At 32.9% G+C, this 24,268-nt stretch overlaps 1 protein-coding gene and 1 long non-coding RNA gene across 4 annotated transcripts; one reads left to right on the top strand and one right to left on the bottom strand.

Moving 5' to 3' along the window:
- Positions 1 to 388: 388 nt before the first annotated feature.
- Positions 389 to 2,864, top strand: LOC111880573 (uncharacterized). 3 transcript variants are annotated; one of them, XR_002846520.3, is made up of 5 exons: positions 391 to 1,081; positions 1,182 to 1,267; positions 1,697 to 1,805; positions 2,047 to 2,127; positions 2,670 to 2,864. It is a non-coding gene; the product is annotated as an uncharacterized LOC111880573 (long non-coding RNA). The 3 variants fall into 3 exon arrangements; XR_006192585.2 differs by having other exon boundaries at positions 389 to 1,081; positions 1,182 to 1,805; XR_006192584.2 differs by having other exon boundaries at positions 390 to 1,805.
- A 14,686-nt stretch (positions 2,865 to 17,550) lies between these two features.
- On the bottom strand, positions 17,551 to 19,640 carry LOC111880567 (3-ketoacyl-CoA synthase 10). Its single transcript, XM_023876998.3, has 3 exons — positions 19,168 to 19,640; positions 18,469 to 19,094; positions 17,551 to 18,397 (listed from the first exon to the last, which is right to left on the bottom strand). Exons 1-3 carry the CDS (start codon positions 19,585 to 19,587, stop codon positions 17,779 to 17,781), a joined length of 1,665 nt encoding a protein of 554 aa, XP_023732766.1. The 5' UTR covers positions 19,588 to 19,640; the 3' UTR covers positions 17,551 to 17,778.
- Between the last annotated feature and the right edge of the window lie 4,628 nt (positions 19,641 to 24,268).

Raw genomic sequence — 24,268 nt, 5'->3', positions numbered from 1 at the left:
AAATTTTTTACTAACCTTATGATGTAACTGCAAAAATAATAGGGATCCGGTTGGAAGACCAATAACATTCTACGGAATATATATATATATATATATATATATATATATATATATATATATATATATATATATATATATATATATATATATATATATATATAGAGAGAGAGAGAGAGAGAGAGAGAGAGAGAGATGATTATTTGAGAACTCGAGAACCCAAAAACTAAATGTGGAAGGTTAGATAAAAAAAAAAAATCAAGATGTAAGGTGAAGTTTTTATAAATAAGTAGAAAAAAAAAATAGAAGAAAGGGTATCTTAATTAATTTGATCAGGGGTATTATAGGAAATCCATATTTAATTAAAGTATATCCTAAATATACCGATAAACTAAAATTGCATCCCCCTCTCTCTCTCTCTCTCTCTCTCTCTCTCTCTCTCACGTTCTGCCCTCATCCTCACAGTCACCTTCTTCTCCGATGATTCCCCTCATCAGCTTCTTCTCCATCACCGGATCATCTACTGTTTCGATTATCGTAACCTCCATCGCCAATGATTCGCTCATCAAGCTTGTCTGTTTCCCCTAAAATCAGAGCCGCATCGTCCAAATCTGGAGTTATTTCTCCTCATCGATCTCTCATCTCCGACCGATTTTGAAGGCACCGACTCCGATCCTCTACAATTCCATCGAGATATAGAATTAATTATCTTACTGGAGCCACCGCTGGCCATTCAGAAATCGACTTCTCTCGTATTCTTCACTGACTCTCCTGTCGTCCGCCTATCTCCGCCCTCCAATAGTCGTCCGCCTCTCTCAAATCTCCATGACTTTTTTTTGCAATCGATCGTTGATTTCTTCCATTTCTCCATAGATCAGTCGTATTTCCTAAAGACAATCACCGATCTACCGATGCCAATTGATGTTTGATTTCTTCCACTTCAATGTCTGACACCTCCTTGATCACATAATTGTCTTCTTCCACCATTGTCTCCGAATTAGATCTGAAGTGGCCTTAATCGCTCGTCGGTGAAGATTGACGGAAGTAGATCGTTGATTGTCGATGAATTCAACTGAAAACCTATGTAAATATCTCCACCTTCTTCTCTACACTATTAGAAGTAAATTTTTTTTTTTTTTTTTTTTTTACTGTTTGTGTCTCTCAATTTGATCTACTGTGAGCAGCGATGATGCATGAAGTTTATGGATTTCAGAGAATAACCGTCCAAATCTGATCGTTAATGATGCATTGCTTTTAATTTTTCGATATGGTATTACCTTTTTCTTGACAACATATTACCAGTATTTTTAAAGGTATTGATTTTCATTTTTTTTCTCTAATTGATCTCTAATCGGAGCATAATTGTCTACAAAATTGTATATTATGTCATTTATAATATTTTTATATACTTCACCTAGATACAATGTTAAGCTCTCCATTTCCCTGTTAGTTGTTATACTCTTCAGCTTTCTTTGATCTGATCATAAACAGCAAGATGCTTTAGTGCTTATTATGTTGTTTTTTTGTTAATTAGCACTCGTAGGAGTCCTAATTTTTTAATATTGATTTGTATTAACAATGTTACACTTTGTTAGCTTTTATACTCTTTTGAAATTTTTATTACGATATAGGTTTATTTACTTTTATGTTTTATGTTTTACAAAAGCTAATTAATGACAACGTTTGAATCTTCTTTTAGAATTTTTCTACAGTTAGGACTTAGGAGATGCATTAAGGTGGCTATATGGTTCTAAGGGGACCTAGTGAGAGCTTTTGGAATGCTTGCTGGAATTACTCCAATGTTTCAGGTGTTTATCATTATTATTATTATTATTATTATTATTATTATTTTATTGATTGAGGTCTTTGCTTTATAAAAGGCTTGCTAGAGTCATTCCATGTATTGTCTTTCGAGTACCTGATATGTTCTATCTTGTCTTGTTATTCATATGCATAAGCATAACAAACTAAGTCTAAATGATGTGATTATTTGTTTTCTTTCCAGTTACAATTTCTTTCACAATTTTAACTCGGCTGTTGTATTTGTAGGTAAAGCATAGTAAAACATGTTCATCCCTCCTATGAGAAGAACTTCCATGAGCTGATTGAAACATAAACAAAAATCCAAAAGTATGGTAAAAAGAATATCTTAATCTTACCTGTAAGCTATAGTTCAATTGGCACAACTAGTCAATCACATATGAATTATATGTGATTCACATGTACATCACAAGTGAATCACATGTGAATTATATGTGATTCACATGCGAATTATATGTGATTTACATGTAAATCACATATAAATCACATTTAAAGCACAAGTGAATCATATATGAATTATATGTGATTCACATGTAATTCACATATGAATTACATGTGATTCACATGTAATTCATATGTGATTTACATGTGAATCACATGTAATTCACATATGAATTAAATATGATTCACATGTAAATCACATGTTATTCACATCTGAATTACATGTGATTCACATGTAAATCATATGTTATTCACATGTAAATCAGATGTTATTCATATATGAATTACATGTGAATCACATGTAATTCATATGTAATTCACATATGAATTACATGTGATTCACATGTAAATCACATGGGTATTTTGTGAGTGTTTTTACATCAATCAATTTCATTTTATTTTTATTGTAGATTTGGAAGAAATTATGGTGAATATTGAAGAGGTGAAAAATGATAAATTGAAGAAAATATGGAAATATTGACACGAATACAGAAAAACGCTTTGAAATTTTGTAGCATTTTTTTTATTTTTATATTTTATATTGTATCGAATAAAATACTTATTGTAATGTGTTTATAGATTACTAAATAAAATAAGTTTTCTTATGATTTTTTACAAATATTATAGTATATGAAATATGCAAATATTCATTTGTAAAAATATGCACAAATGTACAAAAAATATTGATTTTTTTTTTGGTTAAAAAGTTATAATATTTTTTAAATATTTCAGTTTTTTATTGATTTTTTAATGTTTTTTAAAAAATGCAGTTTTTAAAAAAAATCAAATTTTTTTTCACAAATTCATGTTTTCTATAAAAAACTAAAAGATCTGCACTTTTTTAAAAAAAACTGAAAAATACTATTTTTATAAAAAAAAACTGAAAAATACTATTTTTTAAAAAATCTACAAAAAACTGATTTCTTTTTTTTCAAAAATTCATGTTTTCTCTAAAAAATTAAAAAATCTGCACTTAAAAAAAAAAAAAAAAAGGAAAAGAATATTATTTTTAAAAAAATCCGAAAATTTTATTTATTATGTAATTTTTTTAGACAATTCTATTAATGTGTAGAATAATACAAAAAATTAAATATTAAATGAAATCGATAAGATTACCATCATGCCCTTAATGAATTAGTTTTGATATAACGCTCCATTTTTAGTTTTTGGGAAACTATGACTTCTCAACCAATCTTAACTATATATATATATATATATATATATATATATATATATATATATATATATATATATATATATATATATATATATAGAATTAGATTTCAAATGTTTTCACTATCTATTGTGTGCCTGTATGATTGATTCTGAACCAATTTTTAAGAAAGTAATTAATGCTTATTAAATGTTGAAGATGTAATTAATACCTATTATATCTTCAACATGTAATATGCATTAATTACTTTCTTAAAATAACTAAAATGATTGGTCCAGAATCAGTCATACATGCACACAATAGATAGTGAAAACAAAATAACCTAACCCTATATATATATATATATATATATATATATATATATATATATATATATATATATATATATATATATATATATGAGGTTCAATAGAGAACCATAATTAACCAAGGAACCAATCCTTTTTTCAACATTTAGAACTTATTTTTTATCAAAAAAAAAAAACTAAAAATACAGAAATTCATAATTTTTTATCCTTTTTCCAATAATATAAAATTCGATTTTTTTACATCAAATTCACAATGTGAATCTTCGAAAATTCACAACGTGAATCCGGATTCACACGGTGAATCCGAAAAATATTTTTCACATTCACAATGTTAATATATGAATTTAGATATTTTTAGATTTTTTTTTCGATAAAGAATAAGCTCTAGAAATTGAAAAAAAGATTTGGTTCCTTGAAGAACCCATAATTATGATTCTCTATTGAACTTTTCCCCCAGCTAACCCGAGTGAAGATTCAAATATTTGTCCTGCATTCATTCAGGAAGGTACTCCTAATGGGTTGAAGACCATATCAAGAGGTCTTCCATCTTGCAAATAAGACATATCTTGTCTAGGCAAAATTTTTGAAATGATACCCTTATATATATATATATATATATATATATATATATATATATATATATATATATATATATATATATATATATATATATAGGTTTAGGTTCTATAGAAAACAAAAAACCTTAAAAATCATAAAAATGCATAAAAAAAATACTTAGAGACCTCAAATCTTTTTTTTTTTTTTTGACTTTTTATATAGAAAAATCGCTACTTTTACTTTAATTTCACTAGCAAATTTTTGAAAAATAAAAAACAAAAAAAAAACAATTTTTTTCCAGCGAGTTTATAAAAATACCTGTGATTTTTTCATAAAAATTTCAAAAAAAAAGTTTTCTGATCTCTAAGTATTTTTATGCATTTTTATGATATTTTGGGTTTTTTTAGGGTTTTTGTTTTCCAAATAACCCTTATATATATATATATATATATATATATATATATATATATATATATATATATATATATATATATATATATATATATATATATATATATATATATATATATATATATATATGGGCAAAGGAAATATGTGGCTGTGTTGTATATAAGCTTAGATATAGAACTAGAACTACCACTACTAGATCGTATAGACTTAAAACTACGTAGTTTAATTACAAATCTTAAATTTTAAATAAAACAATTTCCTATTTTTAGTCTTAGATATTTCGGATTATTATTGTTTCCTTTATTTCCATCCTTAACGAATTTAGATTCCTTCTTTTTAATCATATTCTTTAAACACGTGGAACTCAAAAAATTATAAGCAAATTGGTTGCAGCAATCACATATGTAAATTAGGAGAAGATAGGAAGGCATGGAGAATTCTGCAGATGCCTATTTTCTTTTAATATTATTTTTCATATCTAACATTAAACTTTTTAATAATTTATATCAAATAAGAAAAAACCTCATGGGATAAACAAACAACGAACAAAAAAACGACATAAGACTTATGGTTTTTTTCTTTATGACATCGATTAACTGTTTATATATTTTATAGCTGTAAAAGTATCCATATGAATTATGACAGAAATTTAGTAAATAATAAGTTTTAATAGCAATGTTTAAGTGAGTAAAAATAGTAAACTAATTTGTTAAAGTAGAAATGAAAGGAAACAATCATAATTCAATATTACTGGGAGTAAAAATAGGAGAATAGCTTTATTTAAATTTTAGTATTTGTAGCTATACTAAGTAGTTTTAAGTCAAAACGACATAGTATTTGAGGTTCTATATTTAAGTTTACATGCTAGATAGTCATATATTCACTTTTCCATATATATATATATATATATATATATATATATATATATATATATATATATATATATATATATATATATATATATATATATATATATATATATATATATATATATATATATATATATATATATATATATATATATATATATATATATATATATATATATATATATATATATATATATATATATATATATATATATATATATAGACAAAACTTCAAAAATGGTCCTTGTGGTTTTCAAAAATATCAAGTTTAGTCTCTAAGTTCAAAACACCTCACAGATGGTCCCTGTGGTTTCAAAACTTTTAAGATTTGGTCCTTTCGGCTCACTCCGTTAGCAAATAGTCGTTAAGTAAGTGACATTTTTGTCATTCCACTACCCAGGGACCATTTATGAGGTTATGTATTATTTTTTTAAAATAAATAAATAAATTTTAATATGCAAGGGTCCCCTCCCCCCTCCCTCTCTCTCTCTCTCTCTCTCTCTTAGTTCGTCTCCTCCCCTTTCTCTCTTCTTCCCCATTCTTCTTCTTCCTCCAGAAACCCCCCCCCCCCCCCGCTTCCCTATTGTATGCAAGCGAAGAACTGCAACTCTGATGCTTGTCTCAAAATGACCTTCAACAAATTCTCTTGCTCTACATATGCTTCCTTTGCTGCGTTTTCTGATTCTCTTCCTCGTGTTTGAGGATGTCTTAGAGCTCCCAATATCATTCTCTTGTTTGGTTCACTAACAGGGTTTGGTTTTGCAGGCCTTTCGTTAAAGAATACGGAGCTTTATAGTTTGCTAAAGAACCAAATGATGGTGATTTTGGGGTTAATGACTCCATTTGATTCATGTGAGACTTGATCTGATAACCATGAACAGTAGCTGGTTGATCATCGAACCCAACATAAGCTTGAGGGATTCGAAGACCATTAGAAGATGATTGAAAGCGAAGGCTATGGTATCGCTTTTCACCAGGGTCCATCACATTGAGGTTTGACCATTCTGCATACGATTCTAGTATTTGCTTTTGATTCGATAACAATGAAGACGAGATTGGGCCCCGGTGAACCCAGTAAATCGAGTCAGTGGTCGTTTGCACACTATGATGTGTTGTTGCCTTCGAATTCAAGTTCGCCTTTGAATTTATTCTGAGTAATTTGTCAAGTTTTCTTGTTTTTGCTTCCTGCGTTGGTTCACCATGGTAATAAGATTTCAGATGAATGTTCATCTTTTATGGATTGCCAATCTTTTCTGGATTTGATCTTAGAAGAAGATGATTCTGATTACAATCATGTGAATTTGATCATTTTGAAATGGCTGAACCCAAATCATCTTTTCCGACGATCTGCCACCATGGACTTGATACCTCACCGTTTTTCTCAATCTCAACCTAGCGCTGTTGCTAGGTTTTGTTGGGAAGAAGGAATATGTTCTTCCGATCCGGTAGAAGTGTTATTAACTGGTTTTGTCTCTTTCAAAAAATGAGCAAAGACAACCCCCAATAGTTATGATAGTTGTTGCAACGAAGATGAAGATTGGAGTTAGATTAGGTCTAAAAAAATCGTGATCAGATAAAAGGGAAGTAGGGGAATTTTTTTCTGGAGGAAGAAGAAGAATGGAGAGAGAGAGAGAGAGAGAGAGAGGGTGGGTGGGTGGGACCCCTTACATATTAAATTTTATTTATTTATTTAAAAAAAGTAATACAAAACCTCATAAATGGTCCCTGGTAGTGAAATGACAAAAATGCCCCTTACTTAACGGCTAATTAGTAACGGAGTGAGCCGGAAAGACCAAATGTTAAAAGTCTTGAAACCACAGGAACCATATGTAAGGTTTTCTGAACTTAGGGACTAAACTTGATATTTTTGAAAACCACAGGGGCCATTTTTTAAGTTTTATCATATATATATATATATATATATATATATATATATATATATATATATATATATATATATTCTTAGGTTATTCTATTCTAACTAATTACTGTGCGGACATCGTATTCTATGAGAATAATAAAGAAAATATTTTGTTTGATAATATCAATACGTTCAATATTACATAACTATTGTCATTAACACATATTCTCACTAATTAAATCGTCTATAAGGTTATTATACACTTATTATTATTATTCTCATTTTTGTCAGAATGTTTGTCAGAATGTTTATTGGATCGTATTCTGTCAAAATGAAAATGAGTGAAAAACGATGTGTAAGAACAAAAATAAATAATAATTATCGAGAATGCATGAAAATGACGATATTTTTGTAAGGTTGAACATATTAGCATTGCTAACTAACTAATTCTCTTAGTAATTCTCATAGCATACAATATATTCGCACTATAATTAGTTAGAATACTTGAACCTCTCTCTATCTCTCTTTCTCTCTCTCTCTCTCTCTCTCTATATATATATATATATATATATATATATATATATATATATATATATATATATATATATTAGTTTATAACCCGTAGGAATCACGATTACAAAATTAATTCAATTTTAATAGTAAAAAGTCAAAGTTATTAATCACTTATTTTAAATAAATTATTAATTAAGAGATTTTTTAGTTATATAAAATTATAATAATTGATTTAAATAAATGTGTAAAATTATATCACTTTATAATTTGTATTAATTTTATTTTAGTTTTTATTCTAATGTTATTAATTTAATGTAACTAAAATGAGAAATTTAAAATTTAAAATTTGAAATGGAGAATCAATAGATTGACAAATGGCATGCATTAATTATGAGACATAATAGGATGACAAGTGACAAAAGAAAAATAAAATATACATTAATTATAAGGCATAGTATGGTGACACATGTCAAAAGGAGAATAAACTATTCTTTTATTATATATAGACAAAATTGCAAGAATTGTCCCTGTGGTTTGGTCGAAATTGCCACTTTGGGCCAAACAGGTTTGGACTAGCACTCATGGTCCAAAGGTTTTCATTTTCTTGCCACTTTGGTCAAATTTACTTTAAATTTTTAATAATGACCATTTTGCCCTTTGATTTTACTTTTTCAATTTTTTTATTTATTCAAATCCTTTTATAATTAAAAGAAAAATAAAAAAGAAAATCTCTCTCTCTCTCTCTATCTCTCTCTCTCTCTCTCTCTCTCTCTCTCTCTCTCTCTCTTTCTCTCTCTCTAAAGAAATGGAAACTTTTGTTTCAATACCAAGAACTCAATCCACCATTTTCATCTTCTTCAAAACCCAAATCCACCGTTTTCCTTTCTCACCCATCGGTCCTCTCCCCTAGCCCAAACATCTCCGTCGAGCTCCACCATCCACAAGACTAGAGCGCTGGGAAAAACAGATCGGTGGTTTGATTACCACCAACATCTTCGACCTCAGATACACCCGAAAATCAAAGTTTCAAGCTTGTTTTTGTGTTGTGGTTTTTATCGGTCTTTTATGTCGGCTTCCTCTGGTTCAGATCTTCAATACATTGTGTGTGTGTATGTTTTCTCTGGTGTATGTGACTCTCCAGTTCAGATCTTCAAAATTAGTACCAGCTCTATATAGGTATTGTTCATCATCTTCTCCACCTTCTCATCTTCTTTTGTAATCAGTACCTTCTGCTTCGTGGAACTAGGTTTATTGGCTTACTGAAATAGAGGATGGAAAATATGATTTTTGCATAGATCTGGGATGTTCGTGGCGGCTAGGGTTTCTTGGTGGTGATGCATCGTGTGTGCTAGGGCTTGCTTTAACATCAGATTTTTGCATCTAGTTTTGAAAACTGATTTGTGAATGTTCTTGGATAGATTAGTGCTTTTGTAATATGATTTTGAATGTTTTGTGTGCTTTAAAATCGATGAACATTCAAAGATAGATTGCTGATTTCTAATTTGATTTTGGTTATTAATGCTTAATATTTGATGATTCATAGTTGATCAACTTTTCTGTTACAAGAAGATAAAACAAGAAACAAAAATGATTTCTAATTTTTTATTCTTTTATAATGGTGGAATCTGATGGTGCTGGTGACAGGAGGGGGTGATGGTAGCTATAGGTGGTGGTTCTAGAAAGAATAGTGGAGGGTGGTGATTTAGATGCTCGGAGTAGATGTAGAGAGCTTCGGGTTCTAATGGGGAGAGAGAGAGAGAGAGAAAGAAAGAGAGAAAAAAAATTCTTTTTTATTTTTACTTTAATTAGAAAAGTATTTGAATAAATAAATAAAAACTGAAAAAGTAGAAACAAAGGGCAAAATGGTCATTATCAAAAAAAATTAAAGTAGATTGGACCAAAGTGGCAAGAAAATGAAAACCTTTGGACCATGAGTGCTAGTCCAAACCTGTTTGGCCCAAAGTGGCAATTTCGACCTAACCATAGGGACCATTCTTGCAATTTTGTCTTATATATATACAAAATTGCAAAAATGGTCCCTATGGTATGCATTTTTCTGAGGTTTAGTCCAAACGTCGATTTTTTTGGCTTCATGGTCCTTTTGGGCTAGTTTCATTGTAGAATTGGTCCCCGATAAACTTGAAAAGACTACTTTGCCCTTTTAATTTGTTTATTCCATTTACTTAAATATTTTTTCCCCTTATTTAAATATAAATGTTAAATCAAATCAAAAAAATGACCCACCTTTTCTCTCTCTCTCTCTCTCTAACTCAAGAACACAAACACAATTATAAACATACACTTTAACTTTCATGGATTTGTTCTTCAAAACACACACACATACACTTAATAACACATAAACACACTCTTATAAACACATACACACTCAAGAATACTCCTGAAATCGTTCTAGAAATGAAAACCACACACTCAAATCAATGATGGTCGCACAGAAGGGTATGTCTCGATTTTCTTGGGATGATCTGGTGTGATTTTGATAAAAGAGCGAGTGGGTCTAAGAACTGGGTCTCGATTTTGCTGCTACAATAAGCAACATCTCATCTCCGCCACCAAGAGAAATCAACATCAAAAACCCTCTTGCGGTTTTGACACCTTCAGAAAACCCTTGAAAAACCACCATATTCGTCTCTACCACCAAGAGCCGTTTGCATCTCCGTCACCAAGGGTTGTAAGTTTTAGATCTCAAGAAGGGGGAGTAGTGGGTCTTGATTTTCTTGAGTTCATTTGGTGTGATTTTGACAGAAAAGGGAATGGGTGTACGAGCTGCATTTTTTTGTTTCTTCCATGGTTGAAGCTTTGAACAGAAAAGGGAGAATATACAGAGTTCTTTTCTGATGCATATACCCACATAAAGGAGAAGTTTCTCCCATGGCTACCATTGTTGAAGCTTGAAAAAGCAGAAAATCTACGACTTAAACTCTTAACGAAACGATTTGGGGCAGTTCTTCAATTTAATGTGTTTGAAGCAAAAAAAAATGGATACAAACACAGAAGTTGGTTCTTGGAGAGAGAGAAAGAGAGAGAGAGGCCTTCTTATTTTATTAATTATTAAAATAAATAAATTAGTATTAGATTTAGACAACATTGCAAGAATGGTCTCTGTGGTATGTCAAAACTAGCAAGTTTGGTCCAAAATGGGTTTGGCCTGCAAGGATGGTCCAATAGTTTCGTTTTCTTGCGAGTTTGGTCCAATTTGGTTTGAACTTTTTTGTAAAGACGATTTTACCCCTTATTATTTAAAATTTCATTTTTATTTTATTACCAACAAATAAAAATTAATTGAAAATAAACCAAAAATAAAATACTCTCTCTCTCTCTCTCTCTCTCTCTCTCTCTCTCTTTCTCTCTCTTTCTTTCTTTCTTTCTTTCTCTCTCTCTATACATCACTGGTGACAACAAGGTGTACCGACAACCCTTCTCCACCCCTCCTTGTTGTCGATCGGAAAACACCCCCTGAGGATCGCCGCTTCTCTCAGCTGCTACTTCGCCATTTCTTTCCCTCAACTAAACACCTCTGTTCTGATTCCATTCTTCTTCCTTCTCCCTTCGATCCAATCGTTTCCCTTTCCCCCTTGATTTGTGGACGCTAACGAAGAGAGGAGAGCCAATAGGAGATCACCGGAAATCGAATCCCTTCGCGTGTCCTGTTTGACCACCAAACCACCATTTTGACTACTTCCATTCGTATTACTTCTTCCCTCTCCCGACCAGCGAAGACGAAGAGTAAACCCACAGAGGGTTGTCGTTCTTGACGGACCCCCTTGCACTTCATCGTGATTTCTCAGCCGCATCGGAGCTCTCGTCGATCTACCTTTCGTTCGAATTGATGGTGGGTTTTCATTTCGGGTAGGGTTTTGTGTATGGTTTTTGTTTCAAATCTACCCTTCTTCATCTTCATTTTAGATTTGGAACCAAGAACATACTCACCTTCAACTTTTGGATTTGGGTTTTATTTCAGATCCAAAATCAAGAACGCATAACACCCATTGTTTGTTTATGTATATGTTGTGTTCTACACTCACTGAAAAATGTTCACCAGAGGAATAAGAAGAGTTACACACATAGTTCGATCTTGAAAGATCTCGCATCTACTCCGATCTTAAAAGTGAATTTCATCTAGGTTTACAGCTTGAAGATCATTCTTGAGTTCTTGAAGTTCGTTATTTAGTTCATGAAATCGAGGTTGAGTCTTGATTTGTTAAGAACATACAAGAGCACACACACAGAGAGAGAAAAAGAGAGAGAGAGAGAGAGAGAGAGAGAGAGAGAGAGACTTTCTTTTTTTCTTTTTCTTTTTTTATTTCTATAATAAAAAAATTGAAAAGGGGGAAATACCAAGGGCAAATCTGTCATTATAAAATTTTTTAAAATTTTTGGACCAAACTCGCAACAAAACGAAACTATTGGACCATCCTTGCAGGCCAAACCCATTTTGGACCAAACTTGCTAGTTTTGACATACCACATGGACCATTCTTGCAATTTTGTCTTAGATTTAAAAAGAAATTAAAAAAAATGAAAAATAAATACCTGAAGGGTATTATAGTCATTTCAAATTTTAAAGGAACTATTTTCACATACAAACTAGTCCAAAAGGACCACGAAACCAAAAAAATCATGATTTGAGAAATGTTAAAAAATGGATAACAAAAAATAACGGACTTTCGTGTGTGTGTGTGTGTGTATATATATATATATATATATATATATATATATATATAGAGAGAGAGAGAGAGAGAGAGAGAGAGATGGCAACGGGGGCGGGGAACACAGGGGACCCCAATCCCCATCCCCCAATCCCCATTCCAATCCCCATCCTCATCCCCATCCCCATCGGGGAAAATAAATAAACCTCCATCCCCACCCCCAACGGGGACTGGGGATCCCCAACGGGGAAACGGGGATTTCTTTTTCTCTTTTAACATGCAAATTTTTACATAAGAAAAATCTATATATTTCAATTTTACCAGCATAAATTTAAAGATTTTATAAAATATATAAGTACCCATAAATTGGATAAAAAATATAAATAAATTTTCTACCAAATTTAAATACATACATGAAAAATCAAGTAGAAAAAAAATTGTCGGATTGATATTTAAGGTAAAATAGATCAACCAAAGAGAAAAATATATATATATATATATATATATATATATATATATATATATATATATATATATATATATATGTAACGCCCGTAGATCAGGGCTAGTCAATTTAGAAACAATAAGCGTCAAAAATGACTTTTTGATGGAAGATTATCTAGAAGGATTAATCTTAACCAAGTTGTAGTATATGTCACAAGGTTTCCGTGCATATAAAGAACGCCAAAATCCGAGTTATAACGAAGAAGTTATGGCCCGTCGAAGTTTCGCGACAGAACCGGCACGACGCAATGCAACGTAAAAAGTGAATTTACGTTAGAGCGGTATTTAGCCGAATCAATCTAAATGAGAATCGAAGATCTCATTGTTGGTATCGAAGCGATAAAAAGTTAGGCGAGAACGGACGTCAAACGAAGAAGTTATGAATTTATAACGAAAGTTTATGTCGCGGCCTATTAAAAATAATTAATAAAAATAAAGTCAAAATTAGCCGACGGAGTCTAAACGAAAGTCGTAGAGCATGGTCTCACCTTCGCGTGGATATAAAGAACGTCGAAAACGAAGTTCGTATGAAGAAGTTATGAATTTCCGAAGTTTATTAATCATTTTATATTTATTTTTAATTCAAAATCGGAAGCATTATCCGAAGCCGAGTCACCGGTGTGATCCGGAGTACGCCCCGCGTACGAGGTTACGCTACCGCGTACTCAGCATAGTGTCGACACTTCGGATGACGCATGCAATGACGATTTCGGACGCGTACGCGCTGCGTACGCCTGTACGCCCCGCGTACTCCGAGGCTCCAGCCTCTATATAAAGGATCCGAAGACAGCCTTCTTTGTTGTTCATTTTCTTCTCTTCTCTCTAGTCTTTTGCATCGTTTTTCGTGCCGAAGCTATCCCGAAGCCCCGGTATTATACTCTAGCCCCGAGGCAAGTCCCGAGACCCCGAAGATCCCGAGAAGTGCGGTTCCCGAGTCGAAGCTCTGCTCGCGAGAAGTTCGATTTTTGAAGAGATCTTCCAGATCTGCTGAGGATTACTACTTCTGCGAGTCGTAGTGCTGTCCGATCATCTTCTAATCAAGTGAGTGTGTGGTTACTTTCTTCTAACGCATAATTATGAAGTATTTTATACGAAATACGTGTTATGTGTATAGTTTTGTTGTTATGTGTGTGAATGTATATTCACTTTCTTCTATCTCATAGATCTGATTTATTCTCTATGAAATACGTGTTATGTGGGTGTGCCTCATCTGTTATGTGGAATAGGTATTGAATGAGAATGTTATACAGGTTTCAAACTATGGATAAAAATATATATTTTTATCTACTAATATGTTGGGTAGAACATGGGGAGACAGTTGATGAGTGATAAACAGATGAGAGGCCCCGATGTTGTTGTTGTTGATCTAGTTATTCAGCGAGTATGGATTAGATCAAGAGGTTAGTTTAGATCCGTGAGTAGGGATCAAATCAAGAGGTCAGTTTAGATCCGTGAGTAGGGATCAGATTTAGAGGTTAGTTTTAGATCCGTGAGTATGGATCAGGTAAAGAGATAAACTTGCTATTAGTCCGGGAGTATGGATTAAGACTAAGTTAATTGTCCCTAGTCCGGGAGTATGGATTGGGCACAGTTATAGATCCGGGAGTATGGATCAGATATGGATTAAGATTAAGATAATTGTCCCTAGTCCGGGAGTATGGATTGGGCACAGTTATAGATCCGGGAGTATGGATCAGATCAGGATTAAGGTATAGTTAATTGTCCCTATTCCGGGAGTATGGATTGGGTACAATTATTGATCCGGGAGTATGGATCAGATCAGGAGGTAGTTTTAGATCCGTGAGTATGGATCAGGTAGTTTTAGATCCGTGGGTATGGATCGGGTAGTTTTAGATCCATGAGTAGGGATCAGGTAAAGAGGAAAAATATTAGATGCGAGAGTTTAGATCGTGTCATTGTGAGGATCAATGGGGTGGGTTAAGAGTTGTCTTTATATGGTGAAATTGTGCAGGTTTGAATGTTCTATATTTTATAAATATATGATATAACATTGTGGGATGAAAACCCTATATGCTCACCAGGCTCCCAAGCCTGACCCACTCAGTTTTCTTTGTATCACAGGTATTAGTACGAAGACATATTTCACAGAGAGATTTAAAGGAGATATAAATCAATTGTGTAATTAAATGTAAGTTCTGTTTATGCTTATATGTCTGTATCGGAACATGACATCCCGAGGTTTTATTATTAAGTGAAAATAAATTCTCTTTGAGAAATGTTTTGATAAGTTATTATCATATTTTGTTTTGGGAACAAATTCCGCAACCGTTTTCTTTAAACGATCACTCTGATTTTGAAAACAAAGCATAAACAAATCGGTCTTTTCTGGCCGTGAAATTGGGGATGTCACAATATACATGAGTTTAAATTAGATAAAAGAAAAAGCAAAGGTATAATTTCAACCAAGTAATTACTAATGAGTTAAGTTACTTAGATCAAATTTTATGTATTATAAACTATACTATAAATATATGTTCTGTATTATTTTTATATATTAATATATGTCGGGGGCGGGTCCAGGGTCGGGGATTAAGGGTATCCCCATCCCCATCCCCACTTTTTTAATTTGGGTATTCCCCATCCCCGGTCAACCTGGGGATTCCCCAGTCAAAACGGGTGCGGGTTTCGGATTCACCATTGGGTATGAGGCTTTTTGCCATCCCTATATATATATATATATATATATATATATATATATATATATATATATATATATATATATAGAGAGAGAGAGAGAGAGAGAGAGAGAGAGAGAGTCAAGATCAAATAAGAAGGAAATTTTTGGTAAGAAGGTAAGAAGTTTTTTTTCTACATATTTTTTTCGTGAATAAACAAAATGAATCATTAGATGATTCATTTGTAAGATGATTCACAAGAAAAAATTCTCAAAAAAACATCTCGATTATTCATTTATATAATGATTTTGTTGTTATTAACTAAAATTGTCACAAAAGTGAGTTTTTTTTTTTTTTAATTTACTTAAAAATGAATCATAAAGATGTTTTTTTTGGAAATTTTTTCTTGTGAATTATCTTACAAATGAATCATCTAGTGATTAATTTTTTTGGCTCGTCAAAAAAATATGTAAAAAAAGACTTCTTACCTTTCTACCAAAAAAAATTTCTACCGGATCTATATATATATATATATATATATATATATATATATATATATATATATATATATATATATATATATATATATATATATATATATATATATATATATATATATATATATATATATATATATATATATATATATATATATATTGTTATCCATTTTTTAACATTTCTTAAATTTATCTGATCTAAAATGGTAAAAAGGGAAGGGTCTCTATCGACTTTTTTCGATTCAGTTCTTTTATGTAGGTGTACTCTTTCCTCAAAAAGGTCTATTTTTACCTTGACTTGTTACATTATTTGAAAAAAAAAAAAATAGTACATATTTTATGAAAAATACAAGTAAAGAATCGTTGAAAATATAATATTTTTATTAAAGGATAATTAGAGAACACTTGAAAATCCCTGTCAAAATCAATTTATAATAATCGAACATGCATTGATAGAAAAATCGGATCAACCTAAAATCTAATATATTCATTATTTTTATAATTTAACATTTTTTTTGGTTTGTAAAATCTTTAGATCGATATAAAAGTGTGGATCAACCTATAACGTTTTATCAAATTATGTCATGTAATAACCATTTTTTTTTTTTGTGTAAAACCAACTTCTTATACATTACATATTTACATAGAATTTCTTAATAATAATTTTAAAATGAATGTCTAAAATATCCTTCTTAATAAACTAAGGTTTTTTTTTGCCACATGTCAATCTCTCATGAGTTTTGACACTTGTCATTTTGTGGTATTTTTGAAATAAATATTATCCACTTGTCAGTTTTTGGTTTGTTTCAATTTTTAAAATTAAAATCATATACTTATATTTATAAAGTATGAAATATCATATATATGATATTAAATTGTAATAAATACATTTCTTTCATTTCTTATTTTAAAGTTTTACATTAAAAAATATTACAAAAATATTTTTTATTTACACTTTAATGTTTAATATTTTTTTAAATCAATCCGTATAATACACGGGACTCACACCTAGTAAAATAATATTTGGCAAACCTTATCGAGTGCATTTTCTCAAAAAAAACCATTTGAGTAGCTGGAGATGGTTCAATATAATAAGTACTCATAAATTATCATGTCTCATAAATTTTCCAATCTGTAAAATATGCAATAAAATTAAATCTAAAAATATAGCCAAATTGACAGCATAAAAGCGACCCAAAACAAATTCTGACCAACTTCATGTTAAAGAAGCTCACCAACCGGCTACAAATAACAAAATCTTCAACAAACAAAACCTTTTCGGCTAAATACGGAATTACAACCAACATTACTTAATTTAAGAAATTCCTTTTAAAATCGATTACATTAAATCAAAATCCAAATAAAAGTTAATACAACATCATTATAGAATAATAATAATAATAAACCCTGACACAAACACAGGAAATTGAGAAGTTTTTGCAAGAAGCTTTTTTAACCTCTTATTAAATCAAAAGTACCCAGGTGTAATTAAATAAAACTTTAGGGATCGATCCTGCCAACTCTAAGAAAGTTCTTCAAGAGGGTACCTGTCTAGGCAATCAAGCCATGGGTTATTGCTTGTAGGCTTCTTTATACGACGAACAGCTTTCCAAACTGCACTGTTGCACTTAAAACCCGACCCGAATGAAAGTTGCCAAACCCGGTCGCCCCGTTTCACTCTTCCTTTTGCTTCAAGGTACGCTAGCTCATACCAGATGCTGCTGCTTGATGTGTTCCCAAAACGGTGGAGGGTGGCGCGTGAGGGCTCCACGTTGGCGTTGCTCAGCCCAAGGTTACGTTGGAGCTCGTTCACCACCGTTTTGCTAGCGGCGTGAACGCAGAAGTGCTCGAATGCGAGCTTGTAGTCGGGGATGTAGGGCTTGGTGCCGGAGGAGGTAGGCGGTGACTTCTGTGATCCGTCGAGAGTGACGGATGTAGCGGTGGTTGAACCTTTTGGTTTTGTGCCGGAGAGGTATCTCTTCACGAGAGTTGCGAAGAAAAGGAGTTGCTCCGATAACGGCAACACTAACGGACCCAAGGTGGTGATGTTTGTTTTGAGGGCGTCGCCGCCTATCTCCACCAGATCTTTGCTGATCTTTAGCCCTTTGAACCTTTGTTCGTCTTCCTCTTGATACACACTCCTGTAATTAACGATGAGTAAATGAATTTGATTTGAAGATGTTAACTTTTGAAGAAATGGAGAAATGGGTACCTGAAATATCGATCATCAGCTCCTTTATGGGTACGAACGATGTGCTCAAGTCTATATTTGGCACGGCGGTAGTCACGGCTGCGGTTGGAAAGAAGAAGGGCGGAGCAACCCATTCTGATGTAACAGTTGGGGATTAGCATAGACCGATCTTTTCCAGGATACCAGTTGTATCCCACCATCTCCGTGCTCACAACCACCGCGACATTGTTCGGGTTCGCCTGAAGCATATCACGCGCCAAATCCACGGCGATAATTCCGGCACTACATCCCATCCCGCCCAAATTGAAACTCAAAATGTTTCCCCTCATTTTATAGTGATTGATGATCATGGCAGACAACGACGGCGTTGGATTAAAGATGCTGCAGTTTACGACTAGTACTCCGACGTCCTTCGGACGGATACGTGTCTTCTTAAAGAGCTCGTCCAGTGCTCCGAAGATCACCAACGACGCCTCCGCCCTACCTTCTTTCATGGTGGAGATGTTATCCGGCGACATTATCGCTCTCGGAACGTAGGTTTCATCGCCGATACCCGACGATTCGAGTATTTTCTTCTGGAATTCGAGACTAGCTTCATCGAATTTCCCAGATCTTCTAGCTAAATCGATGAATTCCTCCTTCGTCACCTGCAAAATTTCAATAAAAACATTCATACAATTCATACATAACAAAAATACTAAAAAATCTAGTTCAACTAACCTTCAAATCGTCGGTAGGTTTGAAACAAGCGAAATCAATTAGATAGATAGATCTAGGTCGAGACATGAAGTAAACCGAGAGAGTGAAGACGAAGACAGCGAAAAAAGCAAGAAGAGTAGCCAAATCATACCCAGCGGTGCTGTCCGAGAGCTTCCGCCATAGCTCCTCCCTACTGAGACTCCCGATCTCAGCGCTAAACACGAGAATAAGCACCGGAACAGTTGCCAAGTAAATGGCATGGTTAATTAGGTAATGATAACCAAGCTTGACATACTTGAGATTCACAGACTGGACAAAATCCGGCAACCGACGACGGACCCTGACAGAGAAAGTGATGGAACCGGCATCAGGACCAGACGACTCGACTCCACGATTAACAATCTCCGTTGACAGGAGATCTTGTTCTCCGGTTGGAGGCATGGTGGGAATTTGGAAGAAGATGAAAAGTGGGAATGGGTATGAACTATGAAGAGGGTGAGTGTGTGTGAATTTAAGGGGGTTGGGAGAGTAAATGAAGGACAACGAACCAAAGAGAGTGTAGTTGGATGTGCATTAAATTGGATGGGAATGGGGTTTTGGGAAAGTTGTTTGGAGACGAAACTCATGACTCTGGTTAGTTGCATGCGTATGCATGTACAACTGCTCAAACTCTAACAGCAAAGCTTGCGTCTTCCATGGCTGATGGCTCCCACACCCCATGGGAATAGTTACGCTTCTAATTATCCTTCTTTACATACAACACATTTTTTTCTTCAAAATTTTACGTATATGTATTTCCATACGTTTCTCATCAAAATTTTACATATGTATTTCTATACGTTTCCAAGCATTTTCTTACAATACGATTAACGATTATGCTAACCATACACCACCTAACTCCTAGTATCAACTATCAAGGAATAGATTAGGTCCTAGTTATGTATTGCATTTTGTTGTAATTTCTTGACTTTCTCTCTTTACTACTTGTATTAAATCCACAACCGGCCTCGGAAGGTGCGGGATAATCGACCGTATAGGATCTATATTGCTAAAGGCATGGTTGGTTCTAATATCAGATAACCATCCTTACATGGACAAGCTATAAAAAAAATGTTCTTATCATCGTTATTATAAGTTTTTTATTTATTAATGAATATATATACATATATAATATAATGAAAAAGAATTGGCCTCCAAAACAATTGGATCTTGTACAGGTATTCACTTTGTTCATCCTTCAATGCCCCCTGAGACCCTAAGGGGCCCAAAATTATTTTCTATCACAAATTTGTCGCTAACTTATCAAAAATTTGTTGCTAATACATCATCAATTGTTCGCCAATCCATTGGAATCAGGTGGCGTCTATTACGGTTTTGTCGTTGATTATTTGTAAATGAATAGTTTATCTATTCTTAATCCTACTCACTAATATAATAATCGATGGCCTATTAGGTGTTGAATTTATCTTATTATTAATGAATTTTTCTTAGGTATAAAAAATATAACGATCCATCTTTATTTTTTAGATAGGACCTTTAAAATCAATTGACCGACCATATTTAAGTAACATGTAATCTAATCAAAAGTATGTAGTCATATACTGCTCAATAACACTATATGGTATCGAGCCCTAAAAGGCTTAAACGCTTTCTGGTCAACGATGTCTTCTTCAAATGATCCTACTCATACCAAACTCATAAAATCCAATTTTTTCCCCAATGATCCCAACTTCATTCGACCTTAATCGAATACAATCTTCTTAGCCACAACAATATTAGTTCTAAACCTACAAATTAAAACAATCCATGACCCAAATAACAACACTAAACTCATTGAAAGCCCATATTATGTCATTATCTCACGAAACTTGGAATTGTCTTTCCACTCTCATGGCCAAGGAATATCACTCTCATATTATGCCCTTAAAGGAGAAACTCCATGACAACCCTTGAGGTATGTTCTATTACATAATACATGAAAGATGTAACGGCTATGTCCAATGCACTTGCTCTGGCTATATCTTTTGTTGCAGAATAAGACCTAATTATTTGCACGCTTAAAGGTGTAGTTGAAGAATTCAATTTTGTTGTTGCAATTATTTGGGTTTGTGATAAATGTCATTTTATGCATCTTTTAAGGTAGTTTTAATTAGCATTTAGCATTATAATTTGTATATTTTCATGTCATAAGTTTCAATAATGTTCAACTCATGTATTTTGTCAGAATTCCTGTCCTGTTAGCATTTTGTGTCATTTTCAGATAATTCGAGTGGAGTGGTACTTTGGGAGCAGCTGGATGCAAATTTGGAGCCTAAATGGAGTTGGAACTGAAGAAGGACGCTAAGCAATGACTTAGAATGCTTAAACTGAAGAATCGCATTCGAAACATGCCGAAAAGCCAAATTTGCGATCGCATTTTTGGACATTTGCGTTCGCATTTGTTGATCGAGGTTTTGCAAGGTCGAAAAAGTCATTATGAAGAAAAAACACAAAATATAAGATCATATTTCTATATCTGCAATCGTATTTATTTGACGCAACTCAAAATATGTCGAAAATAGCATCATACTTCATGAATTGACAATTCTAGAGAAAATCACCAAAATCTGCGATCACATTTTGGTATCTGTGATTACATTTTCTATTAACTTGTTCTGGAAGGTTCTTGCTTGCATATAAATACGACCCTCCTGATCAGATTCGAGGGTTAGACGATTCCAGACGACAAAAAAACCCTTCTTAAGGCAATTTTTGATACTTTCCAGCACTTTCTGAAGATTTGAAGGTTGTGAATCATCTCTTACATTTAGTTTAGCAAGATTAATTAGTTAGTTTATATTTTTATTAGTTTAGATTCGTTTTTAGCCATGTCTGGCTAAAACCCTAGTTTTCAATTCTATAATAGACTAATACTTTTCATGTGATCAGTTATCGGATATGGTTTTCATTGTGTGATTCTATCTAGTTGTTTTAGTTTTGAACTTAATGAACATTTGATTTTTAACTCTTGTTATTATGATCACCTAGTTAGGGTTTAATTATTGCACTTAATCAGTTAATAGAATCTTTAATTGTTCTTGTCAACTGGAAAACAAAGTAAGAAGTATCATATTAGTTTCGTGTTAGGGATTTAACTATGATATAAATTGAAATTTCATACTTTTACGCTTCCGAGCTTGTGAGAAGTATTGGGTATTGCTGAGAATTTTACACAGATCTTAATGCAACTTTTCTGATCTTAATTAAGAGCTTGTTTAATAAGACATTAAAAAGTTAGGATTAACTAAAGAGTTTGTCCTTGATAATATAACTAGGTAAAAGAGATTATACTAGAGCTTGTTAGTTTTTCTCAGTACCGGCATAGGTAAAACGCATTCTGAATAACCGTATGTGGGCTGATTGCATGATTAAGAAAGTCGCAGTAGAACTGAATTCGTTTTTATTACTGATTTCATTTAGTTATTTCACTGCAATTTTAGTTTAGTATTAATAAAAAAACCCCTTTTATTATTTTTTATTTTAATGACTAGAGTGTGCCTTATGCAAAAAGGCATTGACCATTAGGTTATGTCCCAAAGGATTCCACCCTGCTTCCCTGTGTTATCCTTTGGTGCAACCAACAATGATAATTTATTTGTTTAAATCGTATGCGACAACGGTTTAACAAATCGGCACCGTTGTCGGGGACACGGTGCTACTAATAGTTTTATGCCAAGAACTTTTCGTATAGGTACACCTCTAGTTTTTGATCTAGAAAATGAGAAGTCTACAAGGAAACTGAAGAAAACATCAGCAAAGAAAAAACAATCAACTAGTTTATTTGGTTCATCATCCTCTTCAGGACTACCAAAAATCACCACACCACAAGGTAGTCCCTTGCAGAACGAACCACATCTGACCTTCCCATTTCCCCACAAGGTACCCTAATCTTCACCTTCTAAAATCTCATATAAAACATACTCACCAACACCCTTAGTAAAATCTAAAACCCCAGAACCTTCAGAACCTAACTCCACAAAATTTGTCATGAGTTAAGTAGGAGACGAAGTAGAAAAGACTCTCAGAGAGTAGGCCACCCAAGAGGTCAATTAACAACCTCTTGGTATTACTTTTCCAGAAGCTTAGAATTTTGAGCTCAAATCTAGGCTAATACAGCTTCTCCCTACGTTCAGAGACTTGGAAAGCGAAGACCCACATAAATTCCTTAAGGAATTTCATGTGGTTTATTCAAGAATGAAGCCACATGTGATAACTAAAGACAAGATAAAGCTAAGGGGATTCCCCTTCTTACTTTAAGATTTAACAAAAGAATGGTTGTATGAGCTTCCATCTGGATCGATCACCACTTCGACAGAACTCACATAATTATTTTTAGAGAAATATTTTCTAGAGATGCGAGTTTTGAGTCTCAGAAGAGAAATCCTTAGTATTAAACAAGGAAGAAGAGAAGCCTTCCATACATATTGGTAGATATTTAAAAAGCTGCCGGCTCATTACCCCAATTGTGGAACCAGTGATTATGAGCTCTATAGCTTTTTCTATGAAGGTCTGACACCCATGGATAGGTGCTTAAAAAATGCTTCAAATGGCAGATCTCTAAGTGATATGACACCAACAGCAATCCGAGAGCAGATCAAGAAGCTGGAGATAGAGTGAAAGCATTCAGCAACTAAAGAAGAATGATATCCGGATCAGCCAAGAGGAGTAAAAGAAATCAACAATGCTTACCTTGAAACCTAGATTTCTGAACTCACGAAAGCAGTGTTGCTACCGACCAAAGAAAAAGAAGTTGCAAATAAGCAATGTGGGATTTCCTTGAAAACTGACCATCCCACTAACATGTGCCCATTATTGTAAGAAAACACGGATGCAGTAAAAGATGTGGGAGGCTATTAGCAGAATTATCAGAACAATTTTCAGCAACGACAGCAGTATCAGAATCCATCATGATTTCTAGAACGAAATTTTCGACAGCCAAATTTTCAGCAGAACTTTCAGAATCACCAACAACAAAATTATCAAAGTCCAAATTTTCATAACCAACCTTAAATCGGTAAGCCAGTAATTCTAGTATGGCCATAGAAGATATTGTAAAGAGTCTTTCCACGTGCACCCAAGTATT

Source organism: Lactuca sativa, chromosome 5 (genome assembly GCF_002870075.4).
Source record: "Lactuca sativa cultivar Salinas chromosome 5, Lsat_Salinas_v11, whole genome shotgun sequence".
NCBI classification, from domain to species: domain Eukaryota; kingdom Viridiplantae; phylum Streptophyta; class Magnoliopsida; order Asterales; family Asteraceae; genus Lactuca; species Lactuca sativa.
This window is presented reverse-complemented; position numbering and strand designations above follow the sequence as displayed.

Bases quoted from the DNA above. Each gene is read 5' to 3' on its own strand.
- LOC111880567 (XM_023876998.3), bottom strand. From the start codon at position 19,587: ATGCCTCCAACCGGAGAACAAGATCTCCTGTCAACGGAGATTGTTAAT. The intron at 19,095-19,167 runs GTTAGTTGAACT...GAAATTTTGCAG, and splicing joins AACCTACCGACGATTTGAAG to GTGACGAAGGAGGAATTCAT. The intron at 18,398-18,468 runs GTACCCATTTCT...CGTTAATTACAG, and splicing joins GCTGATGATCGATATTTCAG to GAGTGTGTATCAAGAGGAAG.